Source organism: Nanorana parkeri, unplaced genomic scaffold (assembly GCF_000935625.1).
Source record: "Nanorana parkeri isolate BGI_ZX_2015 unplaced genomic scaffold, ASM93562v1 scaffold61, whole genome shotgun sequence".
Taxonomy (NCBI): domain Eukaryota; kingdom Metazoa; phylum Chordata; class Amphibia; order Anura; family Dicroglossidae; genus Nanorana; species Nanorana parkeri.
In genome coordinates this window covers 74,227-87,921 of record NW_017306329.1, presented here as the reverse complement: position 1 = coordinate 87,921, position 13,695 = coordinate 74,227, and the positions used below count along the sequence as shown (strand labels likewise).

General features: G+C 39.5%; 1 protein-coding gene across 20 annotated transcripts in view; it reads left to right on the top strand.

Annotated features, from left to right (window-relative positions):
• The window catches only part of CAMK2G (calcium/calmodulin dependent protein kinase II gamma), a 237,379-nt gene that overhangs the window by 189,920 nt on the left and 33,764 nt on the right, over window positions 1-13,695 (top strand). For all 20 annotated transcript variants that reach the window (XM_018576256.1, XM_018576249.1, XM_018576253.1 and 17 more), the window contains one exon: window positions 8,475-8,515. In XM_018576256.1, coding sequence (XP_018431758.1) covers window positions 8,475-8,515 — 41 coding nt within the window. The remainder of the gene's footprint in view (window positions 1-8,474; window positions 8,516-13,695) is intronic.

The window sequence follows — 13,695 nt, the reverse complement described above, 5'->3', positions numbered from 1 at the left end:
GAGAGTGCATGTCTGTGCAGGTGATAAGAGAGGAGGATAGATTGGGCCTTTTCAAAAGGTCAGAAACATAATGACTGGCGTGAATTTAGCTCTTGAGATTTGCTGCTCATATTTCAGAGGTTAAAGTACATACACGTCTCTTAATCTGTTTACGAGAAACCTAGTTAACACTAAATGTCCTGCTTAAAGTACTTTGCAATGCACAAGCCATATTAAGGCCCAATATTTGTCTACTCGGAATATAATACTTCATCGTTACCAGGGGGTAGGAAGCATCAGATCGTAAGAACTACGATTGTTGATGCTTTCAAGTCTGCAACCAACTACAAAGAAGACCGAGGGCCTGTATCAACGGATTTTGGGTTTGTGTCAATGGGATCAGTTTGACATCAGTTTGAGATGCTTCTGAGATCATTCAGAATTCATTCACATGTGCATTTGACCTGCACTTAACCTTCTCCTGACTTACTTTTGAGCTGCTTTAGGCAGATTTTGCATTCTTGTATGGGAATGAAAACCCCACTTCATGCGAACAAAAAACTCTTGACACAAGCTCTTATTTTATATTTTGTTTAGAATTGTGTAATGGCAAATTTCTGAAAGGCAAAAGTACACATACATGCTTATATATTGCACTTCTACATGACCAAGTACACCCTGACTCCTCTCTTCACGAAGGAAGGCAGAGAGGAAATGAGGAAGGTGTGCTATGTGCAAATATGCTTCCATTGATCTTTTTTGCCTCCATTAATTTTTTGTTAGCAGATAGGGAAGACTTTGTCGAATTAGATTAAAACATTCTGCAGAATGAAAATTCTCTGCGTAGAGAGAATTTACTGTGCATACTGCTATTGTGTGAAATGGAGAAGTGCATTAGGGGAAATTCTCCTCTGCTGTCTCTCCTGCCTGCATTCCAGCAAACAGCAGTATGCAGAATCAGTCTTTGAATAGAAAACAGTTCTGTAATAAGTAACTTTTCATATTTTCATAGGTTCAGATTTATTTTTAGTTACAGTTGTGCGTGCACGTGTGTGAGTATGTGACAGTTGGACAGCTGTGTGCATAGCTGTTGTTTGTTGAAGGTCCTGATGGCATTTCAGAGACTTGCACTTGCTCACACAGATCGAACAGTTGCCGGTGGCAGGGCTGAAATGTTGGCTGTGTTCACACTTATTAATTAGGATCGCTGAAAATGCCAGCCCTACGTTTATGTTTTTACATTTTCATGTAGGTTACAAGTGAAGTGAAAAGAACATACACTTCCCTTTCCTCCAGCTTTGTCTGCCTTCTTCTGGTGAAATCCTGGGTAATGCTGAGTAGAATCTCACAAATCTCACTGAGAAGATAACTCTAATTGTGTTGCAGGGTCTTCCCGTGTGATTTGGAGTACTCAGCATTTCCCAGGATATCACCCTGTTTACTACAAAAGGTGGACGTGAAATGGAGTATATTATCGAACGTTTTTCTGTACCAGTTTTTTTTTTTTTTAACACGTTATTCACTGTTCCAGCAAGGGGGAGGTGGGCACCTTGCATGGAGTGTGAGGTTTACTTTTATTATCAAGCCCATTTGGAATGCAGAGCAGAAACTGATCATTCAGAGTATTTTTGCCTTTTCTTTTATGCTTTAGTTAATGATGCACAGAGCACAGTTGGGATAGAACTGTAATAAGAATAAAGTTTGTATTCATTGATACCAGTCAGATTTTCATTTAATCTGCAGACTTGTACTTGAAAAATAACAAGAGTCCTCTTCAATTCTATGTTACCATCATAATGAAACTAATTTCAGTAGTGGTGTTTTTCTGTTATGTGGTACATATCACATTTTAGCAAACTAAAATGCCTCGTTTTGATTTCATGGAACCCAATAGGGTCTGCAGATTGGTCGAGCGGGTGATCATATGGCTTCCTCTTCGGAACGCCTTGTTCCATCTTGCAGCACAGCTGTGTAGATTTCCCCTCTGGGCAGCTGTCCCACTCAGTCAGCAGTGCAACCCCACTCGCTGCCGTTCAGATCACAGTTGCAATATGGCTGTACATTGGTCACAAGAGAGCCAGCATCTGTGTGGAAGTGGTGACCGGAGGGTCAGTAAGGCACAGAGTAACACGTACTGCGGAACAGGTATCTGCAGGCTAGGAGAGAGGGAATGGCTTGCGGGGGGTGGTGGGGCCATGCCATGGGGCAAACAGGCTGTACAAGTTTCAAGGCTCAAATTTTAGGCCCCACCCATTGTTTTTCACCACATACTTATATGGTGCATGTCGCCTCATTCATCTAATTTGTCTCCTCTGGGTAACCAAGGGGGTGGGGTAGGGGCCCTGCTATATAGGCTGTACTGGGCCCCATAATTTCCAATGGTAGCCTTGCCTGTGAGTGTTAGTGCTTCTATACCTACTTTAGTTTTGTGTATAGATAGATAGTACATTATCCTATCTATCTATCTATCTATCTATCTATCTATCTATCTATCTATCTATCTATCTGTGATGGAGAGCAAGAAGCACTGCTTTTTTTGGAGATATTATTGACTCTCGACACTGACAGGTGCATTTTGTTTTGTGATTGGAGCTTTCCATATAGTATATTACCCTTTTTTTTAGGGTGAAAACAAAAACCAGAGCCCTGGCTTGCTTCCTAGAAGATGGCAGTGTTAGTGGTCGTGTGACAGCTAACTAAAATGAGGGAAAAACTGTATTTGCTGAAAATGACGTTAACCTTTTTACCTATCTTAACTGCAATATCAATGGTATAGAAAGACCGGGTTCACAGATCCTTTTATGTTGAATATTTGGCATATTTGGTGTTCATTTATTGTCTCTCTCCTTTGCATTGTGTATTGAAAAAAAAACTTGCATGAATATATGTGTGTGCATGCATGTATGTGTGTCACTGAAAGATAAAACTTAGCAAGTGTGATATGTGGCACTGTTAATGTGAGACAGTTGTATTGTTTGAGGATTTGGCTCTAGCTTAATTTTTTATTCCTTGTGTCCTAATTAATTAATTTCAGGTATATTAAAGTAAGTCCCCCCAGTGGTGATATTCAAGTAATGGAAGGACATTGCAATCTTCAACAGCAGTCTAATTTCTCTTATTAGAGAATACAGTTGGTAGACATCGGCACTGGCCTCTACCACCTCCAACCTATAGGAGGGAGTCTTACTCACTTCTCTGCAGTACTTACTATCACAAAAGTTCAGCAACTACATAGCTAAGATAGGTGGATGGAGCTGGGAATTCACGTGCAGACGTATTTCCACTGTTGTCCACCAGATAAATAAACCAGTGAATGATTCATCCTTCTGATGTCTACTCCATACTTGCATATCATTTTTAGTGTACTCACCTTTATTACTATGAGAATAAAAGGTTTACCAGTATATTGGATTAAATGTCAATTGCCTTCCACCTGTATGTGAATTGTATTTGACATACTGGCTTTTAGAACAGGCATTTGAATTTTACGTTTGAGACCAAGGGTATTTTAGTTAATGTTTTTTGTATTGTATTTGCTATTTTGTTAAAAGAAGCAGAAGGGGATACAGTACTTTTGCTGCATATTCTCCTTGCATGCAAAAACTTTTTGTGGACTGTCATTTATGCCGATGCAGCAATCATTTGAAATTTTTGTTGTCTGGTTATATTACACTTTTCTGGAACTTAGCTGGGCTGTATCATAATTGACAGCTACAACCACAAAATGTCTGACTTTCCTATGTTTTTTTTAATTAGACCTGCAGACTTAGCCAAAATTACAATATACATGAGCATTACCATGCTATCAGTATGTGAAAATATGCATCATTAAAATGTTTGTTCCTTGTGAGGTCTTAATGTGTATGAGTTTCCCATGCAAACACGATAACTGCAATATTTGCTGCTGTATGTCTTGATGCAAGCTCCCTGCACAACTAGGAAGAGATTTATTTAAACTCATGGCAGAAGATGAAGGCAGGGTTAGCATATGAGCATAAAACCAGTTCCAGGTCCAAGAAGGCACTTCCGAGAGTCCGTTGAGAGAACATCCGGTCACAGCTTTAGGCAATGATCTCTGAAATCACATTGAAGTAACATTTTGCAAACTAGGACACCATGAATTATGTCCATAAGTGCTTTCGCTGGAAACAAAGACCGAAAAGAAAGGGGAAAGGATAGGAAGGAGCAGTGGAGTGGCAGGGAGGGGATAGAAAATATCAAGAAACAAAAAAAGGAGGGAAGGGAAAGGAGCTATGGGGGCGGCAACGTGGTGCCTGATGGAGGACGGCATCACCCAGGTGATAGATCATCAAGCAATCAAAAGGCTGCTGCATTCCTGAGAGTATACAAAGTGTGGCCAGTAGAACCAGGTTTTGCAGAACTTCTCCTCTTTATGGTGATGTGCAGATGTCAGTTCCCACATAATGCGTATGTTGTCTGCTTTCCGGAGCCAGGGGTTGAGTGGAGGGGGTCTAGAGCGTTTCCAATATAGTGGAATGCATGCCCTGGCTGTGTTATTCAGGTGTATTGAAAGAACGTTTGTATTGGGTCTTGGGGATTGGTGGAGACAGATGTAGGAGTATAGCAACCAGGTTATTGCTCAGTTGCACCCAAGTAAGTTAGAAGATTATGCACAAGATAGCATTCCAAAAAATCTTCTATTTAGGACAAGTCCAAAAGAAATGTAAGAAGGTGCATGTCTGCTGACTGCATCTCCAGCACAGGGGTGAGCATTGTGGAAACATTTTGTAAAGGGTGGTGTAGCATCATCTAGTAAGAATCTTATACTCCGATTCCTGATTAGAGCTGGAGCTGGAGATGGAAGCCTTGTGGGCAAAGAATGTATTCTCTTTGTTAGGGTAAGAAAGAAGTCTGGAGATCACGTGTCCACTTTGCAATAAAAGGCAAGTCCGCTCTGGGTTCCAAAGCAATCATAGACCATGTTCAACGTATTGACCAGCAAGACAGAGTTCCTCAAAAGATGTAATGTCTTGCGCAGGAGGTGCTTTGCCTTAGATTTTGGGGAAGAAAAGTCCTAAGCTGCATAGCACTTGGCACTTTGTCACTTTTTTTTTTTGCTTGCATCAATTTATGGTGGTCTTTTAATTGCCAATTTGCACTTAATCTCTACTGGAGATATTACAATGAGAAACACTTTTTACTATGTATGAGTATTTATTTAGTAATTATATTGGTTATATGTGATCTATTTGATATTTAGCACTATATTATTCACGTATTAAGATTATTGATTAGCGCAGTGCATTTGTTTGATCTATCTATTTATATTATTAGCACTGCAGCTTTTCATCTTTTATATTTATCACTTTGAGACAGCTTCCATGGCGCAGAATTTTTTTATATTCATTAATAAAAGCAAGGTGCCTTGGCCTTTAGCAAAAGGAGATTGTAGGTGACAAAAAACTGTTTGTAGACTTTGTGTACATGACAGTTGTCAGTTTAGTGCTATAAAAACATCTGAACAGTATGCATGGCTGAAACCAATATGGTGAGTTACTATTACATTTGACTTAAAGGAGAACTATGAGGCGAGTGCTTTTCACTCACCTCATAGTTCTAGCCGACCTGTGACATTGAGACTGTCACAGGTCGGCTGAGTAGATCCGGAATTGAGCGAACACATACCGGCGTTTGCTCACCTCTCGATCCTGTCACGGCTCTCTGCCGTGACAGGGGAGGGGCTGGATTCCCCCCTCCCCGCGCCGATCCTCCAGCGCTGACTGGTGGAACGGACAGGGGAGGGGGCGGGTACAGCTGGCTCTGCCTCTAGATAGGCAGAGCCAGCTGTCAGTCACGCAGCAGGGCGGATCCCGGCATAATTGTCGGAATCCGCTTCAGCTGCAGCGTCTCAGTATACCGCGAGCAGCTTGCGGTATACTGAGCCTAGGGTGACGGGAGGACGCTAGTTTGTGTCCTCCTGTTACCCTAAGGAGAACTATGGGGAAAAGCCTTAACCCCATAGTTCTCCTTTAAGACCATATTGAAGAATAGTGCTGAGCACTATTTGTACCTAAAATAACATTGTTATTATTGCTAGATCATATTATAGCCATTTTGATTTATACTGTAGAGTTTCCATACCTTTTAAAAGAAGCATATGGACACATTTTTTCATCAGTTCTCCGCTCCTCTGTGTGTTTGATATATTTGAACCATAGAAGTTTAGGATTACTGGTGTTTTCTGCAGTTCAGCATCCACATTACTTCTTCCGCCATTAGAATTGTAAATCGTTTACAAATGATACCTGATATTAATATTATAATATTAGTGTTATTAATTTGTATTATTATTTACAGCCTACCTGTTGTATATCTTTAGTACCGCAAACTCTTGAGATTAGCACATGTACTTTGTGTAACGGGTACTGGTGATGTCAGATTTCACTAAAATTAGGCGTATCTGCTCTCTGGTGCTTCACTCAGCCGCTCTCAGTGACTGGATGCATGGACAGGGTGGAATAGACCCAGCAGGGTGTCTGGTGTTGGCCATCTGCAAACTTGCAGGTTATCCGGTTTTACAAGGCCAAAAGCATTCATGCGTCAGTGTATTCACAGATATCAGCAGCTTCTTTGTGTCTAAATTCAGGGTATCCTTTAGAACAGAGTTCTTCTTTAATGCATGCACATCACCCTACAGAGATCTGTGCATCTAAACACAGCTAATATAATAGCAATAGAATGGTCCATTTATCATGGAAGGAATTTTTTATAGCTGTCTGAGCTCACTAACAATCCAGTTTCAAAAGTTTGCATAAAAGTATCAATATGAAGTTTGCTCCTGGCATAAATAAACAGTTTAATGTAGAATCTGTACTGCGCTTGGATCTTTTTATAGATGTATTGTTTTATGTGGTAATAATGACAGTATAAGCCGTTAGTGTACAGAAGTCATGTTCTTAGAAGAGAACCCACAGAACAGGAACAGGAAACGCATCACAGGAAACAAGTGCCACAGAGATGAATCATAGAGTTGCATATAAACTAAACATAACACTGATAACATCTCCCTCTTAATAAATGATCATTGTGAAATGTGGATGAATCCTTGTAATAACATATTTACAGGTTAAGTCTTTTGGGTGGTTGTGAATATCTACCACTGCGGGTGAAAACTGGCCCTCGTTGTATAAAGTGTTTCTTAGCCCTCTCCGAGGTTACTGGGCTCTTCTCACCACTTACTGGCATGCTCTGCTCTTCACTCTCATCCGATATACCTGCGATAATGAGTTCCATCAATGTCCACAAGATAGGAGCGTGGTGCAACCTTTCGCAGACAAGTACCCATTCTCCAACGACTTGTTCGATCTCCAGGCAGGGGTTTCATACGGATTCGTTCCCCAATATTCAATTCAGACACATCTGCAAGAGATATGCCTGAATTGAATATTGGGGAACGAATCCGTATGAAACCGCTGCCTGGAGATCGAACAAGTCGTTGGAGAATGGGTACTTGTCTGCGAAAGGTTGCACCACGCTCCTATCTTGTGGACATTGATGGAACTCTCTATCGTCGCAATCGTGTGGATCTGCGTGTGGCTGAAAAGCCTGATTCACATTATCCAGTTGACAGGCCAGACTCGCCTGGTAATGCAAGGGCAAACTCACCAATTGGTGGTAGGGAATGTACAGTGATGATGCCACAGACTAATGTTAATGACAGTCCGGAGGAAGCAGGTATATCGGACGGGAGTGAAGAGCAGAGCATGCCAGTAAGTGGTGAGAAGAGCCCAGTAACCTCGGAGAGGGCTAAGAAACACTTTATACAACGAGGGCCAGTTTTCACCCGCAGTGGTAGATATTCACAACCACCCAAAAGACTTAACCTGTAAATATGTTATTACAAGGATTCATCCACATTTCACAATGATCATTTATTAAGAGGGAGATGTTATGAGTGTTATGTTTAGTTTATATGCAACTCTATGATCCCACTTCTGACACCATGTTTTATGTGGTAATAATGACAGTATAAGCCGTTAGTGTACAGGAGTCATGTTCTTAGAAGAGAACCCACAGAATAGGAACAGGAAACGCATCACAGGAAACAAGTGCCACAGAGATGAATCATAGAGTTGCATATAAACTAAACATAACACTCATAACATGTATGCTTTTTCTTTCTCTAGAACAGGGGCAGGCAACCTTGGCACACCATCTGTTGGGGAGCTACAAGTCACATGATGCACCACAAGACTCTGAAAGGCAGAGACATGATGGAAGTTGTAGTTTTACCACAGCAGTAGTTTTGAGGTCGTCTACCCCTGGTCTAGAAAGATGAAAAAAAATGTCAAATATACAGCAACTTGTTGTCCATTACTTTGCAGACGTTTGTTTCTCCTTCTTTGAGTACTTCAGAAGTTGGCTGTAGGAAGTCATGTATTTGAAAACCCTGGTCCCTACCAATTTTATAAATGGTAGAAATTTGCAATGGTATAACTTTACTTATATACCACTATCTTCCTTTTTTATTACAGCTGCCAAAAGTCTATTAAACAAGAAAACAGATGGAGTCAAGGTAAGCTTTTAAACTATTTGCTTGAACAATGTTTTTCATTTCTGTAAGAGATTTACATCTTATTTTGGCTTGGGTGTTATGTGATAACATTTACTCTACCCTACGTTTTTGGAGATTTTGGGTTATTACAATATGCTCATCATTTAGAATATTGGATAAACAAGGTTGAAGTAGAGCTGTTCGCTTGCATTTTAGTGTGATTATTTTTAACAGTTAATAGAAATTAATAACTGAGTGCTTCAAGGGTAATAGGTTGCAATTGTGGCTCTATTTTTTTTTATCATTCTCAGAATGCTAGGTGACTAATATTTTTTTAGATCGTGTTTATTTTTAAGTTGACACTATCCATTTACATGATGACCGTAAGCTTCTAATGGCTTCCTTATTCATAACTTGGTTTATCTTATGCATACAAACTAAACATACAATACTAAAAACAATGCCATATAAAATAGTTTTGAATATTTTTTTTTATTTTGTGTTAACATATAGCTATTTCTTATACTCCTCAGCCACTTCTAGTAGTCAAAATGCAATGTTACATCACATTCGACCTGGAAAGAAAATACACGGATCAGCCATAACATATGACCACTTGTCTAATATTGAGTAGGTTCCCCTTTTGCCACCTAAAAAGCCCTGACCCGTCAAGGCATGGACTCCACTAGACCTCTGAAGGTATACTGTGGTATCTGGCACCAAGCTCTCAGTAGCAAATTCTTTAAGTCCTGTAAGATGCGCAGTGGGGCCTCCATAGATTGGACTTGTTTTTACAGCACATCCCACAGATTGTTGAACCTTTTTTTGCAGTGTGGCAGGGTGCATTATCCTGCTGAAAGTGGTCACTGCCATCAGAGAATACCGTTTCCATGAAGGCCAGCCTTCGCTGCCCATGACCCTGTTACCAGTTTACCGGTTTTCTTTCCTTGGACCTCTTTTGGTAGGTCCTGACCACTGCAGACCAGGAACATCCAACAAGAGCTGCAATTTTGGAGTTGCTCTGATCCAGTTGCCTAGCCATCACAATTTGGCCCTTGTCAAAGTCACATATCCTTACCCCTGACCATATTTTCTGCTTCCAAAACATCAACTTCAGAAACAAAATGTACTCTTGCTGCCTAATATATCCCACCGACTCCCAGGTGCCGTTGTAATGAGGTAATAAATGTTTTTCACTTCACCTCTCAGTGGTCATAATGATATGACTGATTGGTGTATATCTAAGAACATTTATTTTTGTGTCTATTCACATAGAACAAAAGTTCGGAAAGATTTGTAGGGCTAATGGCTCTGAAATTAGTTATAAATAGACCTTAAGTGTTTAGGAAGCACCTTGTATTAAATGTGCATTTGTAAAATAAGGATTTATTTGCAATTAGTGGCATAATGTAATGTAAAAAAATCAGTTTATAATTGTAAATGTAAGTATTATAAATAATTATATATTATACTTTAACTTTAACCACAATGGACAATACAGTAATTTACTTTCTAATTAGCTAATCCTGTTGGTTGCTGTGAACTTTTTTATCCAAGACCCAAATAATTCACTTCCATCAGGCTGAAGGTACAATATTTGAAACCATAGTCTAATGTGTGTCTTACTGTAATCCATGGTCGTTTCCCTTCTCTTTGCTGCTCTTCCTTTTAAATCCTTATCTCTTCTCATGCTGGGCAGAACTTCCGTTTTGCAGCTGACTGCCTCTTCACTGGAATGTTACATGGTGTCTGTGTGCGCGCTCCCAACCTGAGCCAGGATGCAGGCAACAGCTGTTGCCAATCTAACGTAGGCGGGGATGTGGATGTCGGGAGGACGTGATCCTGTAGTCCTGGCTCTGGTCGGGAGGGTGCACACAGACACCATGTAACATTCCAGAGAAGAGGCAGTCAGCTGCAAAACAGAAGTTCTCCCCAGCATGAGAAGACATGAGGATTTAAAAGGAAGAGCAGCAAAGAAAAGGGAAACGGCCATGGATTGCAGTAAGGCACACATTACAGTATTGTTTTATGTTTAAAAATCTTAATGTCACTTTAAGTGCAAGTATTACAATGCAATTATCTGCATAAAACGCACTTAAAGACCACAGTAGTTATCCTATACTTAGATTTCTGGGGCTTTACAATTTTAAATATAAAGAACACAGCTTAACCTTTATTTTCCTAGGGGTGTTAATTCCCAATAATTTTTGGAGCATTAGATCAATGCTGTATTATAATTCTCTGTATGTCTCATTGCATCATAAAACATACATACATTTTTAAATTGGTTTACCGTTTTCATTGCTGCTGCTTACCATCAATTTTTGCAAAAAGAGAAGAATTTTGTCCAGCTGAATGAAGCAAAAATGGATTAAGGGGAATTCCAGGAACAACAGGGGGTGAATGATCCCATTATGCCTAATATTTTGTTATGCATTGTAATATCCTATTTAACTTTGTTAACTGTTTAATCATATCTACTTGTAAAACAGCATTCATCATTCTAGCTGTGTTCTGACTGATAATAAAGCAATAATATTGCTTTAGGAGGAGGACTTCTAATATATTTATGTGGATAATATCCTGTGGAATTGTGGTCACTATTTTGTGGTACATTTTGGCAAAAATACAGGCAACAAGACTTTAATGGGAATTGTTCTATGAGGAGCTAGTTACATTTTATATAATTGCATTCAGTCCTTGGTTAATATGTTTAAGAAAAAAAAAAAAAAAAAACTTCCTACAGTTTGCCTTTTTCAGTCTACATAAATTTGTGGGGATAAAACAGTAGATCTTAGAATAACAATGTGTGAAACAAAGGTAAATGTTGCTGTACTCTGCGATCTGAGCACACAGCTGGTAAATAATAGTAGCATTCATGATTGGGGCACTGATGACCTTAAAATTCTGGTACCATCCTGATCCTGTTTACCTTCCGTAGTTATATCCTAGATTACAAATGCTCCTTCCAGCATTATGCCCCCAGCCCAGTACCCCTATTAGAGTGGCCTTAAAGGTGCAATTGTTTTATTGGTTATGGAGGACAGGCAGTAAGACATCTGCCTATCCTCAGATATCTTGCACACTGCCAAGAACTGTCCTGATCTCCTGTTACATGCACCCTTGCGGGTTGAAAGCTCTGTTTCTTTTTCCACTTAAAAGGGAATATCAAAAATATCAACCAGGAAGAGATTTGTTGGAAATGCTTTTTGTGTTTATTAGTTTCACTTCTAACAATTGTAGCTGTCAAGGACCCCGTCCCTATATGGCCTGGGTGTCTCCACAAGTGCTTATATTGGCCCAGGTACTTGTTTATATCATGCCATGTGTGGCCAGCCTTGGGCTAGACATGAGTAGGATTATTTCTGAGAATAACTGGCAGTTAAACCTTTTCTCATCATTGAAACCATCACGTTGATGCCAGGACCAGCTACAAGCTTTTCATCTGCATATTTGGCAACAATTCTTAGTGCATGCACAGATATTGTTGTAATTCCTACATAAAGAATTAACCATTTGCCACCTATGTCAAGATTTTTCCAGTGAGGTAGGAAAACTTTGTGTTCAGTAATGAGCACTTCCTAATGGTCAAAGCACCCTCTACATGGCAGAATCCTTGCTAAATTGTTGTAAGCAATGCCTTTATTTTTAGGACTAAGGTTTAATTTGTATTAAAGACATAATAATTGCAGATAGAACAGATTATATAACCAAGAATGGCTGTAGAACAAATAAGAGTGTATGTTTAGAGTGACCAAATGGAATACAAAGTAGTTATGGAGAAGAATGATCAAACCAGTTTTGTTATAAAGGGTTATTTCTGCTACTATCAGTCTTTTTAGAAAACATTATTTGATTGACCTTATTTTTACATGTTGAAGAAGTTGACTGCCATGTGGAAGAAATTTGAATGCTAATGCCATAACTATGATACAGCCTCCCGGTAGGGTTGCAAACAAACAGAATTAATCACCCAAAGTACAGGGGGTGGTGATTTCAAAAAGCTTCTTCCAGATTCCTCCCTTTCACCAGCAACCCCCCTCCTTCCATTAAAACAGTCCTCAAATATAAGATACAGTGACACTTGGCACAGTGAGGGAAATCCTCCTATGCTTCCCCTTAGGAGAGTTTTCATTTGCCTAGTGCCACCTCTGTATATTTGAGGCCTGACAGGGCTTGTGGGGGGGGTGATTCTGTTGAACATGTACAATGCAGAAATGTGCGTCTGTGGTTCCAAATTTGTGTGTAAATAATTCAAATCTGCCTCATTTGTTCCAGTTACAAAGGTGTGTTACCCCCAGTCATGAAGGGGTTGAAAGCAAAGAAGAATATTATTGGGCACCTAACCATTTTGTTGATGTCATCCTCTGTAGAATGCATCACCTCATACGTGTTACTGTTTCTAAACTTTGTCGATCTAATATATTGATACTTTTAATGTGTTTTTTTTTTCTTTTTTGGTGGTGGATACTTCAATGTTAACAAGTTCTCATGAGCTGTTCTCTGCTTAACTTTTTTGTCCTTTAAATACTTTATTTATAACTTTTAGGTTACATTTGCAACTACTACCTTGCAGTAGAGACAACTAATAATCTTTCTAGTTACATTTAGTTTTAACTCTGTGTAACAAAGGGTTAACTCCCTGTTTTATTTATTTAACATGTTTGTGCGCTTAACTTTCCACATTTGTGGGTGCAGTGCAATTATTCAAACAACTCACAAGTAGTATATTAATAAACAAATGTATTTAACTTATGTACAATGTATAGATGTTACAGATGATAAACCAAATAAATATAATATGACCAATCCAGGGAGCTTGTAAGATCAGAAAGTCCTGGAAACGACCGTCTTCAAAGGTCTCTAGGCATATCCACCAAGGTGTCCTAGGTGATGCTCACTTTTTTTTTTTTTTAATCGATTAATTTTGATTAATTATAACGCACATACAGATCCAACTACATTGGCCTATACACATACAGCACAGCAATGAAGTAATAAAATGAACTAGGATCACACTAATCCAGCACGTTATTAATCTCATGTGCCCCACTCAATATGGCCGCCGCTTGAGTGGGGCAACTCAGAATAATAACGTGCTGGATTAGTGTAATCGTAGTTCATTTTATTACTTCATTGCTGTGCTGTATGTGTATAGGCCAATGCCTTGGCTGGCGCTCAAGTTTCTTGGGCAAACCTCT